A 20,940-nucleotide genomic window follows, 5' to 3' on the forward strand; every position below is an offset into this window, starting at 1 on the left:
TCAAGTATATTGCTTATATTGTAAAAAATAAGATGCTCAAAATCCAAAAATAAAAAGAAAATTGTCCTGTGTAGGCTAAAACTAGTTATATGGGAGAAAATCTAACCCAATGAATGAGCAAAAGGCTGCAACGACACTTGTCCGAATTACATAAATCTTGAAAGAGATTAGTATTTTACTCTTAAGATGATAAATTTTCTTGATAGTACAAAAAAATCTATTCTAATGGGGAATATAATGATTGAATAAGATTGATAGTGGGCTTTTATTACTAAAGGATAATTTTAAGCTTGTATATAATGTGATCAAAAAATAAAAACAAAACAATGGATAGTAAAGAAAAAACAAGAAGATGTTAGACCAATAAAAACATAACATATGAATTAAAAAAATATTATTTTTTTCTATCTTTTTCATTCATTGACATACTTTGGAACAATATTTCATTCTTTATAATAAAAAAAGAGTCAAAATTTTGATTATTTAGTAATTAGTAAAAACAAAATGAAGGGGCAGAAGGATCCAGAAACGGCATTGAATCAATAATCATTCAACGGTTTTGAAGATAGTGATTGACATTTGAATTTAAGTCCCACGTTTCTTTCTCCACTCATTCTCTCTCTCTCTCATACATTCCTTTCTTTGTTCCTTCCATAACCCCAATTTTGGTGTTAGAATCAGAATCAAATTAAGTGAACAAAACATAACAACTATGAGTTCTGTTGATGAAATTCCCCAACCCCACCCCACAAACACAAACACCAATCCTTCACAACCCCGTGATTCTCATTCCCCTAACCATGATGTCTCATCTCAACCAATCAATTCTCCAACTCCACCTGATTCTCGTGCACCTATTTCTCTTCATGATGCTACTACCTTGCCAACTGAGTCCAATCCCTATATTACCCCTGCACCTGTTTCAGACCCTGCCCCTGCCAAGAGTAACTCATTGTTTTCGTTTTCTTTTTCTATACTTAGGTACCCACTTACAAAGTGACTCAAAGTTTTGTTCTTTTGGGACAGATACTTTAGATTCTGTGAAAGATGTTCTTGGGAGATGGGGAAAGAAAGCTGCTGAGGCTACTAAAAGGGCTGAGGATCTTGCTGGCAATATGTGGCAACACTGTATGTATTCTTAAAATTAGTATAGTCATAGTTGAAATAAGTTACAATGATTTTTATATAGATGGTTTGTTTTCCTATATGATTTACGATACCGAAAATGGTTTCGAAATTAATAGAGATCCCACAGAGAAAAATAAAACTTTGAAGGTTTGCATTGTGGTTTGGAGGTCACAAGTTCAAATTCCAGAACCGATGGAGGTAAGGCTATATGTATGGATCCTCCTCCCCAGATATTACCAGATAGGAGTCTCGTGCACTCAGTTGCCCATTTTTTAAATTCGGATAATGAGTGGTCTTACTATGGACTGTTGAGTTATCCTACTAATATGCTTGAATTTGGTCAAATTTTGTCTGAATTTTGTCATTTTTTTTACCATAAGTCAATATTACTTGTTGATGTATTGATGATGAGTTCTAGCAGTGTCCTTCATTCGTAAGCCTTATGTACATGTTTGGCTTTTCGCGAAACAGTGAAAACAGGTCCTAGTTTTGCTGATGCTGCTGTGGGGAGAAATTTCAGGGCATCCTTGGATACTGTTCTACACAGCGCGTACATTGGGTACGCTGCCCATCAGAACAAAATTGAAGCACCAAAACAGTGCCACTTGTAGCAGACAAATTTTTGCTACACCCGAGTCTAGGTTAGGAGGAAGCAGGGTAGATGACAATGGCTCCATCAGCAAGGTTTCATCCTCTGAAAGTTGCAATTCAGATGATGAGGAGGATGAATGTGTGTCGATCGATGCCCTCGCCACAGCAATTTCACATGTGAGGATATCCGAACCAAAGAGAAGCAGGTTGTGTAGTCCCACAGGTCCAATAATAGTTCAGCAAGGTTCATCTAACATGAAGGCTAACAATCTCTGTAAAGCATTTTGACCTACTGGTAGGTTGACGCCACTTTCTGAACTGTTTTGTCGGCAAAAGTGGATTTAATGCTGATAATGCCACGTTAACCCCGTAATCATCAAACCTAATGATGATTAACTAAGAAAACTAATAATTGTACAGGATATGTAAATAGCATAATGCATGACTGCTGCTGTTCTTGCTCTTGCTGCATCTTGGCTTCACAAATGGAATGTTATGATTTCACATAGTATAAGCATCACATAGGCCATAACTCAGCTTGTGTTAACTAGGGCAATTTGTGAGTTGTGTAATAAAAGACTAGAGGTGTAATGTTTTAAAGTTCAACCAGAAAACACTAGTCTAAAGTCAGTTTTTAACAGTAACCACAACTATGGTGCCATATAAATACTAGTTTAAAGTCACAGTTTTTAACAGTAACCACAACTATGGTTTGATCCATTTGGGACAATACTCTTGTTCATTCTTCTTAAACTATTCTTCACCCCAGCTTGAGCCTTTGCCATTGTCGTTTATTGTGTTGAGATACAACCAAAATGTTAACAAGACAGTTGAACATTTTCTTGCTAACAAGACAAAGTGCCAATGAATGATCAATCACTACAAATCAAACATGCAACAATATCCAGCCAAACGAATTTTTCCCTCTATACTCATTTTTTAAGGATCAATTTTATAGACTATTCACATTAGTGGCTGAATATAACAAAATCTCATCAGAGATTTCAATATAATTTCATTGTAAGAAACTTTTTATCTATCCCTTACCATGTTTCTCTCTCCCTTATCTATTCCCTATGACTCTTTTCTCTCCCTCCATCCTCTCATCTTTATCCTCGTTATTAAAGCAACTCAATTTAGCCTGAAAAACATTCAGCAAGCTCTAATTTACCCTTTATATTCAAATGCTTTGATATTGGTGTTGGCAAAAATGTTTATTCAAATGGCTGATCTAATTGTGCTCTCTCAAAGTTATAGAACTTGTATACTTTAGGTCAATTGAGAGTTGGGGAAGACTTGTTTAATTATATCAATAGTGGGTTGACTCATATTGATATTGATAGGTTGACTGAACTTAGATTCTGACATCTGACACCAAAAAAGAATTAAGGGTCTAGATCTTTTAATTTTATTGCATTAAATAATTAAAAATTTAGGAATTTATTCATACTCTTACATTTCAGTACTAGATACTAGGGATTATCTTTTCTTCATAATTATAACCTAAAAAAAATATGATTTCTATGATCAATATCAAAGTTGTGTCGACATAAAATATAATATATACTCAATACAAAGACAAAATATGATATAATTACTATCACAATGTAATTTTTATTTTTTTATTTTGCTATTAACATTATTTAATTTCTATAAAAAATTATATAATCACATATAACCATCACCAATGTATTAACAACTTCTCTTACCCTAAATTGAATATTATAATATGACAAAAAAATATAATGTAAAGTATATCAAAAAATAATAATATTATAACTATATAAAATAAGATACATAAAAATTGAATACATTTTGTAGGAGTGAAATTCAAAATGTCTATTTACACACTAAATATAATATTGAAGGTATGAACTATGAACCCTCAACCATTAAACACGAACTATGAAGTAGACTTAGTTGTTATGGGATTATAAATAATAAATAATAAAAACACACTTATAAGGGAAGAAGAATGACGTGTGTATACCTTAATCATACCCATTCACTAACTCTAACCCATAAAAACACCTTACTTCTCCAACCCTCTCTTCCAAATAACCCTCTCTTTCTTCACCCATTATCCGTAACTCACTTTTCTTCTCTATCAAACAATAAAAAAATAATCTTTTTTTACACTAATCATAACGGTTCTACCCAAAATTTATCTCCTTTTTTGTTTCAGGTTATTCTCAAGCCTCAGTTTCGTGCATTATCTACCAAGTTCAGTGGGACCCAACAAGCCATGGCTAGCTTTGACTCTTTCTCTTACCTGACACAACGTGAAGCTGTTGAAGTTGATGAATCGCTCATGGGTCCTCTTGGTTTTAGCGTGGACCAGCTCATGGTTAATATTCTTTTTCATCACTGTGTTTTTTTTCATTTGTTGTTGGGGTACTATTTGATAATGTTTTGTTATTCACTGTTTTTGTAGGAATTGGCTGGTTTAAGTGTTGCTACTTCCATAGCTGAGGTAATTGCTCATATACCTTTGATCTCTTTGATTTTTATTTCTATGTGGTAGTTCTCACTTGAATTGGAAAAAAATGTAAAGGTTTTTAATTGAAATCATGTATGCTCTTTTAATTAAGAAAACCTGATAGATATGATATTACCCTTTGATTCTATATTGCCAGTGATTGAATATTAGAAGTCATTGAAGTGTTCTTTAGCAACCAAACTTCCCTTTTGTATTCTAGGTTCAACCATAGTTACTAGGAATGCGGTACAAATATGGGTTCATATGTCATTTTGGTATGTGTTTCATCATTTTTTAGATTACTATTAGAATACCTTATTTAAGATGAATTTAGTGCTTGGTATGCGGAATGGAAAATTTGATACATGGTAAGTAAGGTTAATGTGCGAACCTATTAGCTATGGGCTTGATAGCTATTTAATCACAAAAGCTTGTTTTCATGTCTTTCTATCATAGAGATAATATCAAACGTTCCCCCTCAGTCTAGTTATTGATCTCTGTCTCCGCTCCTTCTAGTGCACCCTTTTCCAATCATCAGATGTTTTACGGCTTTGAATCTCCTTTTTTCCGGGACCATATAAATCCCTATAGAAAAGTATATCCTCCATTTTCAATTCAAAATGTAGTAGTTTGGGGTTGTCAACTTGATCCGGTGTCTGTGTTTTCCACCATTTAATTTATACTACACAACCTGAAGCTTGCTTTGTAGCTCTTATACCTCTTTTTGGGCTCAAGGATCAACTCACGATGTGGATTTATTAAAATTGCAATGCGACAAGTGAGAACTAAAGAAAATATGATAGAGCTAAATCCTCAAACTCATGTGGCATAGTGATGTGATATTGACTGTGCAAAATATGGTAAAGTAGACACCAAATTTTGACAATTTCAGTATCCTATCCACATGCTACTTCATATGAAATCTACTGGCCTATTTTATTAGGCATCAACTGAACGTGCCTCTTCCATTTTTTGAAGGAACACATTGGCTTGCATCTATGCAAGAGCCCACATTCAAATAGGAAAAAAATGCAAATTTCGACACCAAGTGCGAGACAACCTTGTAGTTATTTTACTCCTCTGGTTACCCTTTTATTCTGTAATTCAACCATAAAAGTCTTCTTGTTGGTTTGCAGTTTACATTAACCTGGGTTATGAACAGAAAACACAAAGGATCGAATAAGTTTTGTAATGTTGTGCACTTGTGCTTTACAAAGTTGCAAACATTCTCTGAGAAAAAATGTGCTTTTTCTCTATGAGTTCCTATGTGCAAATACTGATAACTACTTGAAATTGAATTTTCTATCACAGGTTTACAAACCAAGTGACTATAGTCGTGTTCTTACAATTTGTGGTCCTGGTAACAACGGTGGTGATGGTCTGGTGGCTGCCCGTCACCTACATCATTTTGGTTATAAGCCCTTGGTCTGCTACCCAAAGCGTACACAGAAGCCTCTGTATGCTGGATTAGTTACTCAGGTAGGATGAACTCATTCGGGAAAGTTTTATCCTCTTTTTTTTGGGTATCTCCTTGCCATTTAACTCGACTCTAATGTTTAATCTGAGTTGCTATAAGTCTCATGTGAAGCATTGATACTGTAGCTCGAAGCACTGTCAATCCCATTCATGTCAGTGGAAGATCTACCGTCGGACTTGTCAGATGACTTTGACGTTGTTGTAGATGCGATGTTTGGATTCTCGTTTCATGGTACTTTACATTGTTTTAATATTGTCTGTGACCCAAGTATATCTACATCGTTCTCAGTGTTATGAAAGCCAGGGTTTTTACTACTTACTGTTAATACCACTTTCCTGGATCTAACCATATCTTGTCTATGCTACTTATCTGCTTATCCATGTATGCTTTCTCATGATTTATATTGTGTCCTGAACTTCAATTAGGCTTTCTCTATTAGACTATTACCAACAAAGGCTGTAACTTTTAGCTTCTGTTTAACTTTTGAACAAATAGTCCTATTTAATTTCATATTATTTAGCTTTTTTATTTTCTGATTGTCCAGGTTCTCCAAGGCCACCTTTTGATGATTTGGTTAATAGACTTGTTTCTTTACATAATCAAATTAGCCAAAAAAGATCGGTTATAATCTCTATAGATATTCCTTCTGGGTGGCATGTTGAAGAGGGAGATGTCGATGGTACAGGCATTAAACCAGATTTGTTGGTATGCATCTCAGAGATATATCTGTCTCATTACCTTTTTTCTTCTTCTTAAATATAAAAGTATTTGTTTTGTTATTTATGTGCTTTAAACATCGGGGATTTAGCTATAAATATAGTATGTTAAATTATTTCTTTCAAATGAATGTTATGTTTCTGTTGCGTGACTATCCCGTTACATTTTCTGAAGGTTTCTCTGACAGCCCCGAAATTATGTGCGAAGAAGTTTATTGGTCCTCACCACTTCCTAGGAGGTAGATTTGTCCCACCTGCTATCGCAGAAAAATATAACCTTATACTTCCACCATATCCTGGAACTTCCATGTGTGTCCGAATCGGAAAGCCTCCTCAAGTTGATATTTCAGCTATGAGAGAGAATTATATCTCTCCTGAGTTTCTTGAAGAGCAGGCAGAGGCAGACCCCATTAATCAGGTAAAGTTCATAAAACAATACTGTTTGCCACAGTGTTGTTAATATTCTTCCTTTTTTCCTGTTGGTGGTTAAGGACTTCACTGGGATCTATTTCAGTTTCTTAATCCGAGTATTCGGAAACTGGGATTTTATTGGCTGTGACTACTTGCCTGTCTACATCTATTTTAATGTTATCTGCAGTTTCATAAATGGTTTGGTGATGCATTGGCTGTTGGGTTGAAAGAACCAAATGCTATGGCCTTGTCAACTGTAGGGAAGGATGGAAAACCGTAAGATTAACTTCTCTGTTTTTTCATGATCAGTGGGCTCTTGTGAAATGAATTACTCTTCCATACTTCCATAATATGCATAATATCTGAACTAAAATTTCCAAATTACGCTTACTTCATTTGGCTGCAGCTCATCACGAATGGTATTGCTAAAAGGTGTTGACAAAAATGACTTTGTGTGGTATGTAACATTGTTATTTTTATGTTGGAACTGCTTTGCAAGGCTATTTGGAAAATGAACATTTGTGTTCACCTACTGCAATTGCTTTGCAGGTACACAAATTATGAAAGTCAAAAGGCACGTGAGTTATCTGAAAATCCTCATGCTTCACTTCTTTTTCACTGGGATGGTCTAAACCGGCAGGTGACTACTCTTTTCATTGCAGCCAGACACTTCTTGAAATCGATTTGTTCTCACATGGATTTCGGTGCAACAAAAGTAAATTTTTGATGCCAAGGAGTGTCATGCCTTCTTGGAATCTGATGGCCATAGCATGCCATCATGTACTTTTCATGGAGGAAAAAAGAGGATTAGTATTTTTCGTAATTATAACTCATGAAGAGCAACATTTTAGGTGTGGCTGTCAAAAATTCTTTCAACAAAATGCTTGTCCAGATTGATCTTAAGCCTCACCGTCTCTATTCCTTATATCGACTAATAGATTGATGCATTTGATAATATTGCAGAAAACTTCCTGTTTTTAAAGTTATAGGCATTCTTTGTCCGACTGATACTTTTTTCCTTTGCTTTTTTTGGCTTTACATGATTTATATTTTAAGACAACTTGCAAATGAAATGAGCCATGATGAAAAGTATATTTCAGCTAGAAACTACTACTCCTTACTATTATTATTTAATCATCATCATCTTGCAGTTGTTGGATTGTTTTACATTGGTCAGGAAGCAAAAATGTGCCTCTTTATACATCTATTATAAATAACTTTGTTGGGAAGTAAATCTCACATCACCTGCTTCATTCTCCTGGGTATAGTTTAAATACATGTTAAGCTACTTCTCTCATTGCTGATTAAATAATATTGAACATGTCGTATTACTTAATGTGAAATAGTTTTCTGAAAATCAACATCTTCTTTGTTAATGTTTAATAGCTCTTATTGTAAGTTTACGAAGATGGAAATGTGACTTGTTTACCAATTTTCACATGAATTATCCAGTTCAATAATCTAACTCCATGTCACTACACCTTTTAGAGACATGCACATAACTTGCTGACAATCACGATATTTGAGGATAATATCTAACAAGTTGTTGTCTATTCCTTCTTTATTTTATTTTCCTAGGTTCGGGTGGAGGGATATGTACAGAAAGTCTCGGATGAGGAATCAGAGCAGTATTTCCATAGCCGTCCTAGAGGAAGTCAGATCGGAGCAATAGTCAGCAAGCAGGTCGGCTTCTACTTCACTTTAATTATCGTCGTAGTTGTTATCATTTAAAAAAATTACAATGATTTATAAGCTTATTTCGCAATTTATGGATCTTTAGAGTACTGTTGTACCTGGAAGGCATGTTCTTCATCAGAAGTACAAAGAACTTGAACAAAAATATGCTGATGGGTAAGTTACTGAACATTTACTTTTGACTCAATTTTGTGAATTCGGATAAAATCTGTTATCCCTTGTAATGGCCAATAATTGAACTTGTTTTTCGACTTGGAATACCAATTAGCTTATCTTCTCATATGACCAAGAGTATACCCTTTTCGACTATTTGTCTATCAACTGGGAGCTGTAAATAATCCTGCTTTGTTTTTCTCTCATTCTTTTTGCTTGCAGAAGTTTGATCCCTAAACCTAAGAACTGGGGAGGATACAGGCTAACACCACACGCGTTTGAGTTTTGGCAAGGACAGAAATCTCGCTTGCATGACAGGTGGTTCTTTCCCTGTTTATGACAGGTCGCTCGTTCTCAAATTGCATATTTTGACATGGATGAGCCAAAAAGCATGTATATGTAAATTTAAGCAAAATATGTTGGGTTTTCAATTTAAATACATACTTTTTGGCTATCAATTTGAGTTATTGCATTGTAGACTGGCTACTACTTGGTTACGATAACATTTAAAGTAATATGCTACATCTACAATAAAATTATATCCATGTCATAGAGATTTAATAAAGTTTTACATTGGTTGTCGTCTGAGTAGCACAACCTTCGCCTTTTGTGTGGGTTGAGGATCAGCTATGTATAGCATCAAACACATATACGATTTCCAATGTGGGACTTCACACTTGAATAGACCCAATAACCTTTCTTAAGTCTGAGTATTTTACGGAGGATTTCCCAAGATTTCATCCATCATAATACTACTCTCGCCCAAGCATGCATCTACCATAATATTATATTACAGCTTTTATTTAGTACACTCATCATTTACTATTTCCCCACAAATTGAGTTACTTAACTAAGTTTGTGAGGGTTATATTGAAAACTTACACTTGTAAACGTATTGTACATCTTCCTAACTTCCTTCCTCATTCAAAAACAGCTTCAACATGAACTGTGTCTCGAGATTAAATTGTATTTACTTGATCCTGCAATTTTCTTTAATGGGGGCCAGAAACAGTTGTGCTTCACATAGTGGGGTGAATTTCCTAGGATTGATTTTTTATGCCTTTCTTTTACAGGCTGCGATATTCTCCCTGTGAGATCAATGAACAGAAGGTGTGGAAGGTTGAGCGGTTAGCACCTTGATCATTATTTTCACAAAGATGAGCCTTGCTCCTTTGAAAATTGTGTCTAATTTTATGTGAGATTGGGATATGGAGTTCCATTGGAATTGTGCAGCATATTTTATCTGTATGCACGGAAATCTCAAATAAATTTGCTGTTGTTGATATATTTACCAATCTAGGAAAAAGTCTCTCCACTTATTGGAGCACGACTGTGTATATTTATCATCCTCAGACCCTATTAAGCGGGAGCATCATGCATTGTGTCACTGATAGATACCAGCCAATGAAACAGTAAAATAGACAACAAAAGTAAGGATTCAGAGCAGAATTGTATTATTCTAGTGTAAGTAAAAGTATTCCATATCAGTAAAATGGCAAGAGTACCAAAAGAAGCTGTAATTGCAGAAAAAGTATAATAGAATGACTCAAGGGAATAATCTAACTTCACTCTACCCTGTGGCAACAGTCACCCCACAATTTCCAAAAGATTGCCCCCTCAAATGTGCTGCCTTCCCTCCTCATATTCCCCTCCCTTCCTTGATTCTAGGGTCTTCTATCCATTCATAGTTGGCCATGTGTTCTGTTGGTTAGAGTCATGTGCAATATGCTCATTCTCCCTCCTTCCTCAATTACCCTAATCACCTTTCTATCTTTTCTGAAATACCCTCCTAATTGGAGGTCTATCGGTCACCTTTAGTTGTTATCATATCATGTGATGACATAATTTCAATCAGTCAACATGCATTATATTCATAAGTTTCAGAACTTACAAGTATAAAACATTGTCCATTTTCTTGTCAATACAATCAGTCAAAAATAAAATTAAATTGTACATTCCAATAGTTGCATGAAACAATAGCAATGGAACAAGTCAAATATTTATAATTTCCCATCTTGATATACCTTTCTTTGCTTATTTTTCTCTCCCATGCCTGTTGTATTTGGTATTTATGATCTACTTGTTTGTTGTAACAAGTTTTTGTGTCAGGGTCTTATAAGGCCAAGTTAAATGTCATGGGAAGTTATACTTGTTATGTTTGATTCTTCTTAGAATTTTTATACATGGATCTTGCTTTATAATATTATCTTTTTGTCTTAATTTAGTCTTGAAAACTTTTGTTCAACCACCACGATTTTATCAATTGGTCCAAACCCTCTAAAATCACCCAGCGTCTCTGTTGCTACTTTCCTAATTCCTTTGGTCATCTCCTCCCATATATTGTTAGCATTTGATTATATCTTTGAAAACCTTTTGTATGAAACTCTTTTGAAAGTTTCCCTATGGTTTGTTTGAGGCATAATTAAATAACTAAATTCCGAAGTCTTATTAATTGCTTCAATAAGAAGGTAAATCCTTTCTTGTTCATTTCACTCATCTTGCACCATCTTTTACTTGAGTGTGTAGTTACCCGTGCTAGTAAGTTAACTCTAGTTGCAACAAGTCAAGACAGATTGATAGGTTATTCAATATTCAAAATCTAATCATGGCCCATTGGATGTAGGACATTCTAAGATCTTGAGACTATATGAACTTAAATCCTTAAAAAGATGGTTTGAATTTTACACTTTTGACCAACTAGTAAGTGGTAAGTAATGACAAGAAAAACTTTAATGGGATATCTTAATTTGATCAAACCAGATCAGAAATGTTGAGCTTATGTTAAGGCATCCCAAAATGGAGGCTGAATGTGCAATATGCTCTAGCTATTGCTGAAATATGATTAGGGCCAAAATATTATTTTTTGATACATTGCTTGGTCAAAATATTATCAATAGTACACATCTTCATTCCAATAGCCTCTAACAAGTGCCATGATTTCACTTTTTAAAATATTAGTTTGAATGAGTCATATATTTCAATTATGTTAACATGTTGAGAGTGCACATGCATCACTCAAGATAATGCTCCGAAATATCTTAAAGGGGATTATGCATAGCACTTGAATCAATTCAAAATATGTTAACCTGTAGCACAATAGTATTTCCACTTGCACTATGTGTGACAGACTATGAGCCATGATTGATTGAAAAATATGTGATATGATTTGAAGGATTCAAGTATATTGCTTATATTGTAAAAAATAAGATGCTCAAAATCCAAAAATAAAAAGAAAATTGTCCTGTGTAGGCTAAAACTAGTTATATGGGAGAAAATCTAACCCAATGAATGAGCAAAAGGCTGCAACGACACTTGTCCGAATTACATAAATCTTGAAAGAGATTAGTATTTTACTCTTAAGATGATAAATTTTCTTGATAGTACAAAAAAATCTATTCTAATGGGGAATATAATGATTGAATAAGATTGATAGTGGGCTTTTATTACTAAAGGATAATTTTAAGCTTGTATATAATGTGATCAAAAAATAAAAACAAAACAATGGATAGTAAAGAAAAAACAAGAAGATGTTAGACCAATAAAAACATAACATATGAATTAAAAAAATATTATTTTTTTCTATCTTTTTCATTCATTGACATACTTTGGAACAATATTTCATTCTTTATAATAAAAAAAGAGTCAAAATTTTGATTATTTAGTAATTAGTAAAAACAAAATGAAGGGGCAGAAGGATCCAGAAACGGCATTGAATCAATAATCATTCAACGGTTTTGAAGATAGTGATTGACATTTGAATTTAAGTCCCACGTTTCTTTCTCCACTCATTCTCTCTCTCTCTCATACATTCCTTTCTTTGTTCCTTCCATAACCCCAATTTTGGTGTTAGAATCAGAATCAAATTAAGTGAACAAAACATAACAACTATGAGTTCTGTTGATGAAATTCCCCAACCCCACCCCACAAACACAAACACCAATCCTTCACAACCCCGTGATTCTCATTCCCCTAACCATGATGTCTCATCTCAACCAATCAATTCTCCAACTCCACCTGATTCTCGTGCACCTATTTCTCTTCATGATGCTACTACCTTGCCAACTGAGTCCAATCCCTATATTACCCCTGCACCTGTTTCAGACCCTGCCCCTGCCAAGAGTAACTCATTGTTTTCGTTTTCTTTTTCTATACTTAGGTACCCACTTACAAAGTGACTCAAAGTTTTGTTCTTTTGGGACAGATACTTTAGATTCTGTGAAAGATGTTCTTGGGAGATGGGGAAAGAAAGCTGCTGAGGCTACTAAAAGGGCTGAGGATCTTGCTGGCAATATGTGGCAACACTGTATGTATTCTTAAAATTAGTATAGTCATAGTTGAAATAAGTTACAATGATTTTTATATAGATGGTTTGTTTTCCTATATGATTTACGATACCGAAAATGGTTTCGAAATTAATAGAGATCCCACAGAGAAAAATAAAACTTTGAAGGTTTGCATTGTGGTTTGGAGGTCACAAGTTCAAATTCCAGAACCGATGGAGGTAAGGCTATATGTATGGATCCTCCTCCCCAGATATTACCAGATAGGAGTCTCGTGCACTCAGTTGCCCATTTTTTAAATTCGGATAATGAGTGGTCTTACTATGGACTGTTGAGTTATCCTACTAATATGCTTGAATTTGGTCAAATTTTGTCTGAATTTTGTCATTTTTTTTACCATAAGTCAATATTACTTGTTGATGTATTGATGATGAGTTCTAGCAGTGTCCTTCATTCGTAAGCCTTATGTACATGTTTGGCTTTTCGCGAAACAGTGAAAACAGGTCCTAGTTTTGCTGATGCTGCTGTGGGGAGAATTGCTCAGTCAACAAAAGTTCTTGCAGAAGGTGGCTATGAGAAGATCTTTAGACAAACTTTCGAGACTGTTCCAGAGGAACAGCTTCTGAATACATTTGCATGCTACCTGTCTACCTCAGCCGGACCAGTAATGGGAGTTTTATATTTGTCAACAATAAAGCTGGCGTTTTGTAGCGATAACCCACTTTCTTACGCTGACGGTGAACAGACTCAATGGAGCTATTATAAGGTCAGTAACAAGTTTCTTGCTTATAATTATTTACTAATATAAAACCATCATAAATACCTGTGAATTGCTTTTCAATCAAAGAAAATGATTTGTTCACATAATCTATGTATGACTTTCTTTTCTGTGATTGTTATTTTGTAATGGTAGAATGAGTAGATACTTGTTATTTTTATAGAATTGAACAGAAAATACTTCCACTCAAGTACTGTAATTTGCATGAATATATTTCTAAATAACAGCAAAGTTTAATTTGACATGCTCAATTCACCAATTAGATTTGTCAGTGACAAGTTCTTTTATGTCATGGTTCTTGGAATTGAGAATTATGGTAAAGCAGAGTTAGTCATCTTACACCTGAGTTCTTATACCATTTAAAGATACGATTTTCAGATTGTGATCAAGTGATTACGTTTATTTAGTTTGGTCTGTTTTTGGACTTCTATCAATGATGATGAAAGAGCTAGTTGCTGTGTGCTTTGTTTTTATGGGTGATTGGATTCGGTGCAATTTGAGTAGCTTTGCACTGTTTGCTACTGAAGCAGTGATGTTTGTGTTCTTTGTTAGGTGGTCATCTGACCCATGTTCTTTGATCAAAGGATGGCCTAAATGGCAGTGAGAAAGTGTGTCAATGTTGCTATTATAATTTATTTATTTATGTGCCAATGATGAAAACTTCACATTTACACTGCTAAGTTTTAATTAAGAATTGGTGAGAGCAACAACTTTATGTTTGAAAATTTTCATTTCTTTTGCTGAAGGTGGTACAATGTAATTTATTGGCAATTGTTTAGGGTAAAGCCTAGACATAGCTTGTGGGCCTGGCAGAGGGACCTCCAAATAGTTTCAATGCTTAAAATTTTAGTTTGCATGTTTGTAGAGAAAGCACTTGGTTAAATTAAAGTATGCAACTGCAAAGTTTATAATTTTCATCTATTTTCTCCCATTACTATAAGATCCTCAGGAGATGCAGTAAGATCCTGACAAAGCACTAGCAAGTCTAGCAAAGGCTAGAACCTGATTATAACTAATATTGTGATATTTTTACTCCACTAAGTTTCCATTTTTATCATATTGTTTTAGTGTGAATTTTGAAATATTTACATGCTTGCTTCCCTTCTCATGCATTAGGTGGTTATTCCATTACATCAGCTGAGTGCAGTAAACCCATCAACAAGCAAAGCCAACCCATCTGAGAAATATATACAGATTATATCGGTCGACAACCATGAATTTTGGTTCATGGGCTTTGTGCACTATGACACTGCTGTTAAAAGCATTCAAGGAGTATTGCAGCCTCATTGATACACATGGGATCCAAGAGCACCATGTATTATACAGAAGATGAGTTTATGCTGACAAATCATCCTTCACAAAAACATTTCATGTTTTAGCTCTACTCTATTGTGTAGTCCTATGGTCTAGCTTGTGGAGCTGTTATACTATTATTAAAACTTGTTTAGTGTTTATGGTTATATGAATTGATGCAAAGTGAGAAATGCTCACTAAGATTTATTTTACATTTTTGACTTCTTTGAAAGTGAGATACAGTTGAGTTGTTTTAAGTTGAATGAATATAGATGATGGATATAATTTTAAATTTTTATTATCATATTTTTCATTTTTTTTCTTTAATCTGTATATCATGAACTTGGGGGTTTGAGTGTTCTCACCCTTGAAAGATTGAGGAAATTTAGTTGTTCTCTTTCGTTGAGTATTTGAGGAGACATAGGTTAGTGTCCAACCTTTGCATTACACTTGTTGAGCTTTAATATGCATAAAGTGAAATTAAACAATAGAAAAACTTTACCATATAGAAAAACTTTACCATATAGGAAAAAAACTTTACCATATAGGAAAAAAACTTTACCATTGTAGTATTCACACTGTGATTATAGGCCCAGGGATCTCAATTAGGATATAAACAAATCTGACACGACCCTTTTTGTTGTAGCAATGGTTATACCCTAAATTTGTCCTCAAGACTATCATATTTTCTGTCCTGCGCCAACTAAGGAACAACAAACAGCACAGTCCATCAATTGTGGCATATGTGTTGGTTAATTGAAACAGTATTTTATGAATTTTATTATTTTTTAGTGGACCAAACAATTAGTTTGAGATTCCCACTACCGAATGTGAGTTATCTAATTTAGTTTTTACGTATAATGGTTTTGATTTTTTTTAATTTTTTTAATGATCCATTTAATAAAGTTGGAATTCTCGTAAGAGGATTTAAAATCTTCCTTAACTATGACAATAGCTAGTAGATTTTTACTCATATTGGGATCCTCCTCCTAGCGATTATCCTGATGTGGGTTTAAAATTATTGACACTCATATAAATACAAGAAAATATCTTATACCTAACTTGTTTGAGTGTCAAATTGCTTTTGAAGGTACACATCCATTGTATTCACATCGCCAAACAAAAGTATTGACTTTAGTCCTGCAGTTGGCGAAAAAGGAAATCACCCAGAGCCTTTAAAAAGAGAGATCAAAGAATTAAAAGTTATTAGTAATATAAATGAATGATTTATAATATGTTAACCATATATAAATCTTTATAGTGATAGTAATAGTGCATATATATTATAATAATAATTAAAATTTACATATTTAAATTTTTTATACTAATTCTATGTTTTCATTATTTGATATTTCTTATTTTAATAATCAAAGAAATAAACATAAATACTTTTTAATGTTTATTTATCTATTTTTTTGGTATTTTTTTTTCCTATTTGAGGTCAAAGTAAAATATGATAGAATTATAGAGGATGTAATTATCAACCCTTCTAAAAAATATTTATATTAACATTTTATTACATTATAAATGATATTTAGGTAATAATTTATAAGTTTCTAGTGGGCCAAACAATTAGTTTTAGATTCACGCACCAGAATGTAAGTTATCTAATACAATTTCTATGTATAATGGCTTTGATTTTATTTTATTTTTTATTAAGGATTCATTTAATAAAGCCGAAATTCTCGTGACACGATGAGTTTAGGTAATATTTTATTAGTTTTTAGTGGATCAAACAATTAGTTTGAGATTCACACGCTAGAATGTGAGTTATCTAATTTAGTTTCTATATATAATGGATTTGATTTTATTTAATTTTTTTAATGATCCATTTAATAAAGCCAAAATTCCCGTGTCAGGATTTAGAACCTTCCTTAACTATGATAATAGCTCGTAGACTTTTACTCATCTTAGTTATTATTATTGGGATCCTCCCCTTAGCGATTATCCTGATGTAGGTTTAAACTTAATGACACTCATCTAAATATAAGAAAAATATTTTATACCTAAACTTGTTTGAGTGCCAAAGTGCTTTTTGAAGGTAGACATCCATTGTATTCACATTGCCAAACAAAAAGTATTGACCTTAGCCTTGTAGTTGACGAAAAAGGAAATCACCAAGAACCCTTTAAAAGAGAGATACCAAAGAATTAAAAGTTATCAGTAATATAAAAGAATGATGTATAATGTATTAAATATATAGAAATCTTTATAGTGGTAGTGATAGTGCATATAAATTATAATAATAATTAAAATGACATATTTAATATTTTTATATTAATTCTAAGTTTTCATTATTTGGTATTTCTTATTTTAATAATCTAAGAAAGAAATATATAATAAATACCTTTTAATTTTTATTTATCAATTTTTTGGTAATTTTTATTTATCTATTTGAGCTCAAAGTAAAAGATGATAGAAGTATAGAGGATGTAAGTATCAACCCTTCTAAAAATAGTTATATTAATATTTTATTACATTATAAATGATATTTAGGTAATAATTTATAAGGTTTTAGTGGACCAAACAATTAGTTTTAGATTCACGCGCCATAATGCGAGTTATCTAATACAATTTCTATGTATAGTGGCTTTGGTTTTATTTTAATTTTTAGTAATAATCTATTTAATAAAGTCGAAATTCTCGTGAGACGATTCAGATCTTTCCTTAACTAAGATAATAGCTCATAGACTTCTACTCATCTTGGTTGTTACTATTGGAATCCTCCCCTTGCAATTATCTGATGTGGGTTTAAACTTATTGACTCGTCTAAATACAAGAAAATATTTTATACCTAAACTTGTTTGAGTGTCAAAGTGCTTTTGAACGTACACATCCATTGTACTCACATCGTAAAGTATTGACCTTAGTCCTGTAGTTAGCGAAAAAAGAAATAACTCAGCCCTTTAAGAAAGAGAGACCAAAGAATTAAAAGTTATTAGAAATATAAGTGAATGATGTATAGTGTATTAATTGCATAGAAATATTTATAGTAAGAGTTATAATAATAATAATTAAAATGACATATCTAATGTTTTTATATTAATTGAAAGTTTTCATTATTTGATATTAATTATTTTAATAATTGAAAAAATAAATATATAATAAATACTTTTTAAGGTTTATTTATCTATTTTTCGGTAATTTTTATTTACTTATTTGAGCTCAAAGTAAAAGATGATAGAATTATAGATGATGTGAGTATCAACCCTTCTAAAAATAGTTACATTAATATTTTACTGCACCATAAATGATATTTAGGTAATATTTTATTAGTTTTTAGTGGACCAAACAATTAGATTGAGATTCAAGCGCCAAAATGCGAGTTATCTAATACAGTTTCTATGTATAATAGCTTTGATTATATTTTATTTTTTATAAATGATCCATTTAATAATGCTGGAATTCTCGTGACAGGATTCAGATCCTTCCTTAACTATGATAATAGCTCATAGACTTTTACTCATATTGGTTGTTACTATTGGAATCCTCCCTTTGCGATTATTCTAATATGGATTTAAACTTATTGACACTTGTCTAAATACAAGAACATATCTTATACCTAAACTTGTTTGAGTGTAAAAGTGCTTTCGAAGGTAAACATCCATTGTATTCACATCGTCAAACAAAAGTATTGACCTAAGTCCTGCAGTTGGCGAAAAAGGAAATAACCCATTGCCCTTTAAGAAAGATAGACCAAAGAATTAAAAGTTATTAGTAATATAAATAAAAGATGTATAATGTATTAACTCTATAGAAATCTTTATAGTGATAGTGATAGTGCATAGTTATTATAATAATAATAATTAAAATGACAGATTTAATGTTTTTGTATTAATTCAAAGTTTTCATTATTTGATATTTATTATTTTAATAATCAAAGATAGAAATATATAATAAATACTTTTTAAGGTTTATTTATCTATTTTCGGTAATTTTTATTTACTTATTGGAGTTCAAAGTAAAAGATTATGGAATTGTAGAGGATGTGAGTATCAACTCTTCTAAAAATAGTTACATTAACATTTTATTACATTATAAATGATATTTAGGTACTATTTTATAAGTTTTTAGTGGACCAAAAAATTAAATTGAGATTCAAGCGCCAAAATGCGAGGTATCTAATACAATTTTTATGTATAGCCACTTTAATTATATTTTATTTTTTATAAATGATCCATTTAATAAAGTTGGAATTCTCGTGACAGGATTCAGATCCTTCCTTAACTATGACAATAACTCATAGACTTTTACTCATCTTGGTTGTTACTATTGGAATCCTCCCTTGGCGATTATTCTAATATGGGTTTAAACTTATTGACACTTGTCTAAATTCAAGAACATATCTTATACCTAAACTTGTTTGAGTGTAAAAGTGCTTTTGAAGGTACACATCCATTGTATTCATCGTCAAACAAAAGTATTGACCTTAGTCCTGCAGCTGGCGAAAAAGGAAATAACCCATAGCCCTTTAAGAAAGAGAGACCAAAAAATTAAAAGTTATTAGTAATATAAATAAAATATTTATAATGTATTAACTCTATAGAAATCTTTATAGTGATAGTGATAGTGCATAATTATTATAATAATATTAATTAAAATGACATATTTAATGTTTTTATATTAATTCAAAGTTTTCATTATTTGATATTTATTATTTTAATAATCTAAGATAGAAATATATAATAAATAATTTTTAAGTTTATTTATCTATTTTTCAGTAATTTTTATTTACTTATTTGAGCTCAAAGTAAAAGATGATAGAATTATAGAGGATGTGATTATCAATCCTTCTAAAAATAATTACATTAATATTTTACTACACCATAAATGATATTTAGGTAATATTTTATTAGTTTTTAGTGGATCAAATAATTAGTTTGAGATTCAAGCGCCATAATTCGAGTTATCTAATACAGTTTCTATGTATAATGACTTTGATTTTATTTAATTTTTTATTAATGATCCATTTAATAAAGCTGTAATTCTCGTGTCAGGATTTATAACCTTCCTTAACTATGATAATAACTAGTAGACTTTTACTCATCTTGGTTGTTATTATTGGATCCTCCTCTTGACGATTATCCTGATATGGGTTTATACTTATTGACACTCATCTAAATACAAGAAAATATCTTATACCTAAACTTGTTTGAGTTTCAAATTGCTTTCGTAGGTACACATCAATTGTATTCACATTACCAAATAAAAAGTATTGACCTTAGTCACACAATTGGCGAAAAAGGAAATCATCCAGAGCCCTTTAACAAAGAGACCAAAGAATTAAAAGTTATTAGTAATATAAAAGAATAATTTATAATGTATTAATTGTATAGAAATCTTTATAGTCGTAGTAATAGTACATATATATTATAATAATAATTAAAATGACATATTTAATATTTTTATATTAATTCTAAGTTTTCCTTATTTGATATTTCTTATTTTAATAATCTAAGAAATAAATATATAATAAATACTTTTTAATGTTTATTTATCTATTTTTTGGTAATTTTTATTTACCTATTTGAGCTTGAGGTAAAAGATGATAGAATTATAGAGGATGTGAATATCAACCTTTTAAAAATAGTTATTTTAATATTTTTTTTACATTATTAATGATATTTAGGTAATAATTTATAAGTTTTTACTTGACCAAACAATTAGTTTTAGATGTACAGGCCATAATGCGAGTTATTTACTACAGTTTCTATGTATAGTGGTTTTGATTTTATTTTTTTAGCAATGACTCATTTAATAAAGCTGAAATTCTCGTTACAGGATTCAGATCCTTCCTTAATTATGACAACATCTCATAGACTTTTACTCATCTTGGTTATTACTATTGTGATCCTCCCCTTGGAGATTATCTTGATGTGGGTTTAAACTTAGTGACACTCGTCTAAATACAAGAAAATATCTTATAACTAAACTTGTTT

At 32.0% G+C, this 20,940-nt stretch overlaps 3 protein-coding genes across 3 annotated transcripts; all 3 read left to right on the plus strand.

Moving 5' to 3' along the window:
• The first annotated feature begins 563 nt into the window (after positions 1-563).
• LOC109340723 lies at positions 564-2,007 on the plus strand. The gene is made up of 4 exons (XM_019578450.1): positions 564-944; positions 1,027-1,128; positions 1,600-1,687; positions 1,770-2,007. The coding sequence occupies exons 1-4, from the start codon at positions 713-715 to the stop codon at positions 2,005-2,007; spliced, it is 660 nt and encodes a 219-aa protein (XP_019433995.1). The 5' UTR covers positions 564-712.
• Positions 2,008-3,690: 1,683 nt separating this feature from the next.
• On the plus strand, positions 3,691-9,974 carry LOC109340728 (pyridoxine/pyridoxamine 5'-phosphate oxidase 1, chloroplastic-like). Its single transcript, XM_019578456.1, has 14 exons — positions 3,691-3,805; positions 3,905-4,066; positions 4,154-4,192; positions 5,510-5,677; positions 5,801-5,906; positions 6,220-6,380; positions 6,567-6,809; positions 6,990-7,078; positions 7,209-7,259; positions 7,352-7,442; positions 8,381-8,485; positions 8,583-8,653; positions 8,873-8,968; positions 9,724-9,974. Exons 1-14 carry the CDS (start codon positions 3,695-3,697, stop codon positions 9,788-9,790), a joined length of 1,560 nt encoding a protein of 519 aa, XP_019434001.1. The 5' UTR covers positions 3,691-3,694; the 3' UTR covers positions 9,791-9,974.
• A 2,425-nt stretch (positions 9,975-12,399) lies between these two features.
• Positions 12,400-15,189, plus strand: LOC109340718 (GEM-like protein 1). The gene is made up of 4 exons (XM_019578442.1): positions 12,400-12,769; positions 12,852-12,953; positions 13,425-13,696; positions 14,825-15,189. Exons 1-4 carry the CDS (start codon positions 12,538-12,540, stop codon positions 14,996-14,998), a joined length of 780 nt encoding a protein of 259 aa, XP_019433987.1. The 5' UTR covers positions 12,400-12,537; the 3' UTR covers positions 14,999-15,189.
• The last annotated feature ends 5,751 nt before the right edge of the window (positions 15,190-20,940 follow it).

Source organism: Lupinus angustifolius, unplaced genomic scaffold (genome assembly GCF_001865875.1).
Source record: "Lupinus angustifolius cultivar Tanjil unplaced genomic scaffold, LupAngTanjil_v1.0 Scaffold_235_4, whole genome shotgun sequence".
NCBI classification, from domain to species: Eukaryota; Viridiplantae; Streptophyta; class Magnoliopsida; order Fabales; family Fabaceae; genus Lupinus; species Lupinus angustifolius.